The sequence below is a fragment of the Melanostigma gelatinosum genome (assembly GCF_949748355.1).
Source record: "Melanostigma gelatinosum genome assembly, chromosome: 18".
NCBI classification, from domain to species: domain Eukaryota; kingdom Metazoa; phylum Chordata; class Actinopteri; order Perciformes; family Zoarcidae; genus Melanostigma; species Melanostigma gelatinosum.
In genome coordinates this window covers 19,546,926-19,556,707 of record NC_136651.1, presented here as the reverse complement: position 1 = coordinate 19,556,707, position 9,782 = coordinate 19,546,926, and the positions used below count along the sequence as shown (strand labels likewise).

The following is a 9,782-nucleotide window of genomic DNA, read 5'->3' as shown; positions in this document are numbered from 1 at the left end:
GGATTAGAGATGCCACTAAGATGGCAGCAGGACACCATGACCCCGGTATACTTCCGGGTCAGCTGGTCATGTGTGTGCTGAGGATGTAATCAGGTCTTTTGTTGCACACGTGAGGTTTTTCCCCCCCGACAGCAGTGACGTTCCTGCGGATGAACTTATACTTGAAGCATCAGACGGAGATTTGTAGGAGAGCTTTAGAGAGGATTCAGGGAGCAACGCCGAAGAGTTGAGCAGAATATAACCGACACAGTTCTTTACTTTATTACCTTGAAATGTAAATGCACACGCGAATGATATTATACGGTTTGTATGGAAGTGAGATGTTGGGTCGGCTTGTTTCGTTGTGGTTGATGTGAGGGTCCTGCGGAGCTCAGTGGCCCTGAGGCAGTAGGGGTTGGGGGTTCAATTCCCCCGGGCAAACTAATAAGTTCCTTTATTGTGTTTCTCATACCGGAGTATGTTTACATGCACACTAGTATGTGAGTCTTATTTTATCTTTGGTCGTATTTAAAACATGAGGATGAAGAAACAAAGAGAAACTGTTTGTTTTTTGTATTTTCTGAAAATGTAAGCACATCTGCTTTTTAATTGTTTCTCCAATCTAATCTGATTACCTCTATCATTAATTAAAGATGTCCATAATGACCATAAAGACAAAGTCTACACACCAATGCTCTCTCACCAGTACAACTGTTTCTTTGACCAGTGTTTATTTCTTTGTAAGCCGGGTTGGGTTTTCTGCAGGTACGATGTTTGTACGAGCAAATACTCCAACAAGTAATGTACTAGTGTACTAGTGTTAGTGTGCATGTGAACACTCGCAGTTATTTAACTGATGACTCCACCCCGCTCGGTCATTCCAGCCGCAGTGAGACTGACTCAACAGTGTAAATATTGTACATGGATTAAATGTTTGTACATGTGAAGACATGAAATGTACATGAGATTCACTGTAAATACACTTTGTCCGTTGTCTCGTCTGGAAGTGTACCAGCCAGGTGTTGGTTGTTTGAAATTAAAAGAGAACAACACTTGACATCTGCTTGACGAGTTTTTATTTGAAAAATCTAGCGGGTTGTTGTTCCCCGCATCCAGAAAAAAAAGTTTATTTCAAATGAATGAGTTCGATTTTTAATTTACGTTCAAGATTGACAGTCTTGAAACTATCAAAAGCTCAAGAACAGCTTCTAAATATTTAAAAAAATTTAATTTACAAATTAAATTGAATTAAATTAAATGTGGAATACAAAAGAAGTCCTTCTGTATGTTGACATGCAGCTGAGGGTTCGAACACTACTAGACAGCGACCTCTACTGGGCAATGACGGTTACTGCCTAAGGTTAGTGCTCAGTGACGTCTGTCCAATCAGAGCCCGGAGTGTGGGTCATGTGACCTGGTACCGGCGGCATAGAAGGAGGATTGAACTGCAACAACAAATATGGAGGTGTCTCCTTTCGGCTTCACACCGGAGCGGTACTGGACGGAGGAGAAAGAGAGGGCGCTCATAGCGTTCTTCTCCAGTAAGTCAAACACGCTCAAATAGAAACTTGTCGGTCCATAAAATTTGCCGTTTTTATCGGTGGGTTGTCATAAACTGCAACAATTGGGGGCAACCGTTGCTCGACGAGACCGACGGAAACGAGCGACGCAGACAGATAACAGCAATGGCGACTAGCAACTGAAGTGTAGTTTGCGGTTTTTCTCCTACAGGAACACGAAGAAAACTGAGTTTAGATTCCGTTTTTAAAGTTTTGCTTTGTAGCTCTGAATATGAAAAGATGACATGGCAAAATATGTTGTGATTGTAATTATATTTAATGTTAAATGGGGGGGAGGGGGGGGGGGTCATTTTTTTTTTGAATATTAACTTTGCTCTGACCCTAACGTGAGATTTAAGTATGACAACTAATATTTTGAAATGACACTGCTTATGAGTGGATACATTTTAATGTCTTATACAATAGTTTTTCTGTTGCGTTGTTATGACTTCTGATGCTCCCACAGATTTTCCATTTAGGAAGATAATAAAAACATTCATGCATCTGACTAAAGGCACTCGATGAAACTAAAGAGTCTCGAAAGTGCTGCAAAGAAGCTGCAACACTAATAACTAAGGTCCCCAAATCACCACTATAATATCAGGCCTGCTGTGGCTACCAGACAGAATACAATGGACTGTATTTATATATAAACACTTCATACACACGTAGTATCAGTCATACTGCAACAATCTGCCACCTGAAAACATTGTGATGTGAGTGTCAGTTTCTTTCAGACATTTTTAAAATTGCATTTCATGTTTTAAGTAACTTAAAAAAGAAAAAGTGGGACAGAACTTCTGGTCCGAAAGTGGAGACCTTCAGTCAGAACTTTGAATTGTTAGAAATCGCTGCAGCGGCACAACAACATGAAGGAGTTTCTTCAACCGATATTGATTATCAGTCCCGATACCAAGTCCTGATCCGATACCAGTGTTTGACTGATGAGATGTACGCCTCTGTGGAAGTTGCTGAGATCATTATTTTATGTGTTACGACATCAGGCTTGACTTAATTAAACATTGCTTTTTTTTAAACTTTGTTAAACGAAATGTCACAAATAAATACACCGATATAAATTTACTGAATTGTTTTATTATCAAAATAATAAAAGGCGACTTGGTAAACATAATTAATTACAAAACCCTTTTAGTGCAGGAATAAATTGGTCCAAATTTAAACAAATAACAATTCAACGTTATAATGTATATATACTTTTTAAACCATTGTCAACGATACCCGATCCATCTATTTGAGTCTGAATCAGCCCAATATCCGCTCCAGTATCGGTGCTTTTAGTTTCTACGGTAAACCAAAACAAAATGTATATACTAACTGTACGTATACATACAATAATGTAGCGTTTGAGTATCTTGTTTGTTTTCATTTTCCCAGTGCATGGCTGCCTGTGGAACCAGAAGTCCGAGAGCTACAAGAACCGACAGCTGCGGTGGAAAACCCTGGAACGCCTGAGGTTCCTTCTCTCAGCTCACCCTCCTCCCGTTCCTCTCACAGGTAGGCCTGTTGTCAGATTCATTCATTTCACAAAGCTGCACTTTGTCTAGGAGCTAGAAAACAAGCATCCGCTCCTCCGTTCTTTCTCTCCAGTGGAAGACATCAAGAACAAGTTCAAGAACCTCCGCACCACCTTTCAGCGGCAGTACAAAATGGTGAAGGCGAGCGAGGTGTGCCGGTCGGACGACGTATTCGTGCCGCAGTGGAAGCACTACGAGCAGCTGATGTTCCTCCGCGGCTGCTGGGACCGGGACGGCGGCCCCGACGACCAGCCGCCCTCACCCTCGCCGCCGCCCGCTCCACAGGAGGAGAGCTGGCCCGTCGTCTCCTACCCGGGGCTGATCGTCCCCCTCCTCCCCGTCCTGTCCAGCTCCTCCCCGTCCTCCTGCGTCCCCTCCAACACGCCGGTGAAATGTTACTGGACTGACGAGAGGGAGCGTGCACTGATAGCTTTCTACTCCGGTAAACAAAACAAAAAGCGATCAGAGCGATCAGTTGTTACTGCTAAAGGGATTGAGATACAAGCTCTAATGAGGGTTTGGATTCGTGGTTGACGGGTTGTCGTGTTGTTGTGTCACAGAGCATAGCTGCCTCTGGAAGAAGAAGTCCGAAAACCACAACAACCGTCAGCTCAGACTGAGGCTGCTGGAGGCTCTGAGGAGCCAGCTGTCCGACCACTCGGTGTCTTTCTCAGGTACGTCTCACACGGTCCTGCTTGTTTTCATGGCTACAGCCCGACATATCGAGGGCCAAAGTACAACACCAGCACATTGAGCAATTCTAGGCAGATCGGGTTGTATCTTATGTTGGACCATGTTTCACATTTTATTATCATCTCTCAAACCATCCCACAATCAGGGCCCAGTCCCCCACAGTGAGATCCACTGGGATAAAGGAATAATTTGGGATTATTCAGCAAAGACTAACCAATCGAGGCAGCGGTAGACCAGCAACTACTATGTTCTGCAATGTTAAATTACTTTTTTTGTCAATGGAGTCTTGTGTCTTTGACGGAGAGCAAAGATATAAGGGCTTCGGTTCCCCGTCTGACTGCAAAGTAAAGCTGTGAAAATATTGTAAATATAGTGTACACTTGAATCGATATATATTTTTTAAAGTTGTCTGAAATAGGTTTTGCTGCTGTGCTCTATCTACTGTAGGCACTGCACTGACTATGGAGAAGCACCTTATACAACCACTTCCAAAAATCCAAACTATCCCTTTAACACTGCGTGGACATACTATTAGGTACAATGCTTACATGTTAGCAAACAGCTGCCTACTTCCACCTCTAGCAGACACAGAGCAATGCTGTCAGTCCATTGGAGTTTTCTTTCTGTCCACCTAATGATCCAACACACTCTCCTTTCTTAGCTCTGGTTTGGTCTCCACCAAGTCCTGAGAAAAAATATCTGTCTCTTTAGCTGCTAAATGCTCCACTTCAGTGAATGTGCTGTAAAACCAAAACTATGAGCTAAAAGAGGCTGAAAAGCAGAGTTTGTTCAGTGTTGATATGGAAAATATACTTAGCTAGCTTAGCTTAACTTAGTTGAATCTCATAGAAGGAATAGCCAGCATTATACATTTGAGAAACCAGTAGTAGTGGGAGATGTGAATCCTTTCTTGCTGTTTTGCAGTTGAAGACATGAAGTGCAAGTTCAAGAACCTCCGAACAGTTTTCAACCGCGAATACAAGGCGGTGCAGGCCAGCAGGGTGTCTGACAAACTCCACGTGTCCAAATGGAAACACTACCAGCACCTGCTCTTCCTCTGCGAGTCCTGCGACGAAGACGACAGCCCGGACGATGTGCAGATAGTGACGCCCCGGGAAGACCTGGACCTGGAACGCGGAAACCAAACACCCTTCTCCTCCGGCTCCACCCAAATCAAGTTCAGCAACCCCTCCTGCGCCGCTGAAGCCAACGCCAACGCCGCCGCCACGTACCAAGTCTTCCTCCCAGCGTCTACGAATGACCTCAAACTAGCAAGCCAAACAGCTGCGGTCACGTTCGCCGCCTCTCCGTCCTCGCCAACGCCGGACACCAAACCTTGTACAAACCCCTCCCATCTAAATTTCTCCGGTTCGGTTCAGGCCGACAGCAGACTGAGCGCTGACTCCCGCTGCCACTGGAACGAGGCCAAAGTTCAGCAGCTCATATCGTTTTACTCTGGTTGGTGCCGTCATTTATTGTTGATCTGTTTCACGTGTTGAGAAGGAACGGCTATAGAAGCCAACTGCTGAATAAATGACATTTTAACAGGATCGGTTTCCTAAGTAATGTTTTTTACAAGTGTAAAAAAACTATTTTTGCAGATAGTTTAGAAAATACACTTTTAGTTGGTGTCATTTGTTTGTTGTTGTAATACTTATTGTGGCCACAAGAGGCTGTGTTGCACCACTACCTCGTGTTCTATAGGACTAAAAGTATTCATGTTTTCTTCCAGGTGGGTTTTTTTGGTTTAACTCAACATGATGTGCTTTCTCTAGAGCACAGCTGTCTGTGGAACCACAAGTCCGAGAGCTACAGGAACAGGCTGTTGAGACAGAGCCTGTTGGAGACGCTGAGCGGCGTCCTCTCTGACAATGAGTCGGCCCCATTCACAGGTAACAGCGATGCTTCTTTGTGTGATAGTTTTGCCAAAAGGGATAACTGTGACTTAAACACCAAGATACATATTTTACAAATGTGATGAAACGGTACCAGAGCAAATGAAAAACAAGAGTGGGAGCCACATTTGAAACGGTTGGTTTCAGGTTTGACGAAGTGAATCAAATAGTTGTTACGAAAGTGATTCCTCACACGTGTGGCTGACAGTTTCTGTAATTCTTCGTTCTTCAGTGGAAGACATAAAGACAAAGTTCAGGAACCTGCGAACCATCTTCCAGCGTGAGCACAAGGCGGTGAGCTCCAACAAAACCTGCGGTTCGGAGGACTTTTACCTTCCGAAGTGGAAACACTACCGCGAGCTGATGTTCCTCTGCGACTCTTGCGACGAGGACGAGCGGCCCAAAGACCTCCACTTCCACGGAGCGCAGGAGCCCCGCCTCCTCCACCTGGACGGCCAAGCCCTCTCCGGCCGCTACCACGGCACCAACCAAACCGCCGCCCAACTGAACGTGGCATCGTCGCGGGGCCTGGAAACCCCTCCCTCGCCTACTCCCCCGGACTCCCGACACTCCTCCCCCTCGTCCTCCCCCTCCCACACCGATAGCAGAGTGTCGGGAGGACGCAAGCGGGCGGGCCGCTGTCTTCCACCGCCCTCCGGCGAGGTGCTGGACATCATGAAGACGTTCTGTCAAAGCCAGGCGGCGGCGCCGCACGCAGGCTTCCTGAAGTACGTGGAGGAGTGTCTGAACGAGACGCCGCCGGACAAAGTGAAGAAGCTGAAGAAGAAGATCATTGAGACGATCCACAGCGTGTCGGAGGAGGTTTAGTGTTTCACGTCTGTCTCACTGGGTGTTTGTGGTATTTTTTTCGTACTCCTGAAGAGAACTTTGTGAGAAAGCCCCTTTACACTTGAGCCGGCGTGCGCTATCACAACACAAGATATGAACTCCCCCTTCCTTCTCATTCCGTAGCTCTCTCACAGCTAACCAGCTAGCTAGCCCGACCACATCTACCGGCATTAAAACAGGAAGTCAGTGGTAAAATAGTCAAATTTGTCTCTTGCTTGATTTGATTAGCTGCCCAGGCCAAGTGCGACATTGACGAGCGGTGCGACTCCTGGCGCAGAAAAGTTTCCAAAAACCTTTTAACTTTTTTGGAATGACAATCATCAACGCACATGACGAAGTTTTAGTTTACGACATGATGGGTTCAGCCTAAATGTTATTGTCCAAAGTTATGGCCGAACATACGGTTTCACGTAACAATCTGTTCTTCTTGACGAGACTGATGAGAATACACATCTGATACTCAGATGTGTATTCTCATCGGTTGAATAGGTTCTAAAGAATCTCTACAGGGGACCTTTTAAGGGGCGCTCGGGGCACTGTGCCAATTACTGAAAATACGTCACACCAGTAGCCACATTCAGATATTTAGCTGATTGTAACCAAGCAAACATTTAGCAAGCTAGCGTGTTACAGTTAAGCTAGCTGGAACATGCTAACACGCTAATGCACCTGCTGGCACGCTAACATCACTCATGCAAACATTTGTAACATTCCCTCTTCACATTATTTCCCGAATTTAATGCTCAGACCACCAAGCAATCTAAATTACAGACATGAATAATTATCATTAGACTGACATTATGTACGTCTAGAATGTCAAAATGCTAACATTTTGACGAGTTAGCATGCTACATTATACACTAGCTTGCCCATGGTAACACCTTGTAGCAAACAAAAGCCTGTTAGCATGCGTAACGTAGCATCTCCATCATGATAGAGCGTCCTGGCATGAACAAAAGTGTTTGACTAGTGGACATTTTAACTTGGAACTAGAAGAAAGTTCGGGTCAGCAAAGCCATGGCTGCACCTCACCTGCGTCATTTCCTTGCGTCTCTCTATGCATCCCCGATGGGAGGGAGGCAAGGAAACCACACAGGTGAGGAAATAAAGATAATAGATGGACATATATTTTTAAAGCATTACAGTATTTAAAAATGTGTTGTGAATAACTCACAAATCTTCCTCCAGAGAAAAATAAATTGCACAAGACCCATAAAGACAAATGTCAGCTTCATTCCCTGTACTCAAAGTTTATTTTGTTATGTTTTTATTTCTGGAGGACAGATGTTTTAATATTTAGTGCTGCATTGACATTAAAATGTCAAGAATTGAGTCATAAATGAATGTGTTTTCTGCAGTGGTAAAATACAGAAAATAAGGTCGAACCAACGTCTGAGCTGTAATATGCCCCGTTTATTTATTTATCAGTTATGGGGGAAGATGTGAAAATGTTATTTGTTTATATTTTTCTTTGATCGGTAACTTGTCGAGGTTTATTACTATCATCAGCTGCTTGTACAGCTGTAGGACATTTAAAGAGTACAGGCCTTCAAGTAGTTGTCTTTAAAAACAATCTATGCATTTAAAGACTTTTAAATGTTTAAAGAAGATGTTCTTGTTCAATGATTAGGTGTTGGTTAAATCAAAATCTTTGAAGCAATGATAGTTATTTTTTTAGCAGTGGCTGTGATTGAGTGTTTTTTTTAACCCTGTTTTTGTGCACATTCATATAAGAATGATTTCCTTTGTTTGGTTGCACATGTTTGTCTGAATTTGACTCAGTGCCTTATCGGAATCACAGCACATGTATGTATGTATGTATGTATGCATGTGCAGAAATGTGTCCCCTCAACTTTGGACTTTATACGTATGTCATTATTAAATGTGTAATATATATGGATCAGCTGATGGTGTGTGGTGTTTTTTTTCCTTGAAAACATGTATTGATAATCATATTTGTTAAAATGAGATCATCTTCAAAATTCTCCACTACTCTCACCAATGTTAAAGGGTCATGAAAGTATTCTTTTTCAAATCAATATTTTAAAAGTAAGTAAAGTCCAGCTGAAAACTACAGTTGGAAAGTGTAAATAAAGTGTAAAACTATTGTGGAATATCATGGACCTGAAAGGAGAGTGAGAACCTGGTCATCTATCCCCACCGAGCCTTTTGATTTAATATAATGTGCCCTCTGTAGTGCAATGAAAAGAGGAATGTACTTCTCATGCTCGCCTCTAGACGGCGATCTCGGATAACAGCTATGTACTCTTTGATTAGGTTAGGGTGGAAGATACTCAAAAATGACCACAAAGAAACATGAGAAGACTACAAAGAGTCAAAAAAGGAGAACAAAACAGCTGCAAAGAGACACAGAGATTCACAATGACAAGGAAAAGTGCAAAACAACGGCAAAGAGACACAAAGCAACTTTAAAGAGACTGATAATGACCACAAAGAAACACAAAATAACTACAAAGAGGCCAAAACATCAACAAATAGACAATTTCAAAGATCACAAAGAAACACAAAATGACTAAAAGAGACTAAAACTATGACAAAACTGATCCCTCTCAATCATCACTTATAACCCACAGGAGGTTCGTGGCGGTGTCTTTACCTGCAGAGACCGTGCCCTCTCTTTTCTTTTAATTTTGCAATGTTCGGGACGAGTCTGGACGCCAGCATAAAGCCTTTGTCCCCATCTGGGGGCCCCCAGCCCGTTCTCTTTCCCAGGTTAAACCAGACCCCCACGTGTGTGCAGTTTTGTAACAAGCTTGACCACAGTGGTTCAAACGTCACCGCGTCAGAATATTAAACCTTCTTGAGTTCTGTTTTCAGATGTCACATCACTTGCTTTTTGTGAAGCTTGATGGTACGAGTGTTCCAACTGTTGTAACAAACCATGTAGTGCTGCTACCTGTCAAAAGATTATTGAGAGACCACGAGAAGACAAATGAATTATAGTGAAGCGATAATTCTTCATCAAATCCTTATCTGCTGAGCTGTTATCCTGAAACACAGTGCTTGCATAGGTCTAGTTTTGTACCGAACTGAACGCAACAGTTCGGATAGCGACCGACCGGATGCACCGCCATGTCGCGGCGGTGATGCGATCACTTAGCTTTGGAGAAAAAATGAACAAACTACAGTAGCTACGCAGTCAGTGACTACGGATCTTTGAACCGAAGTGAGCGGTATGATTGAAATCAGTAAAGGGATTTGTAACAGCCACCTCTACTGTATTGCCCCGACACTAAAGGCCCCAACACGCT

At 43.5% G+C, this 9,782-nt stretch overlaps 1 protein-coding gene across 1 annotated transcript; it reads left to right on the top strand.

Moving 5' to 3' along the window:
- Window positions 1-1,413: 1,413 nt before the first annotated feature.
- Window positions 1,414-8,354, top strand: LOC306792183 (uncharacterized protein). Its single transcript, XM_079289222.1, has 7 exons — window positions 1,414-1,520; window positions 2,934-3,053; window positions 3,147-3,515; window positions 3,634-3,747; window positions 4,691-5,224; window positions 5,542-5,658; window positions 5,894-8,354. The coding sequence occupies exons 1-7, from the start codon at window positions 1,439-1,441 to the stop codon at window positions 6,487-6,489; spliced, it is 1,932 nt and encodes a 643-aa protein (XP_079145348.1). The 5' UTR covers window positions 1,414-1,438; the 3' UTR covers window positions 6,490-8,354.
- Window positions 8,355-9,782: the final 1,428 nt, after the last annotated feature.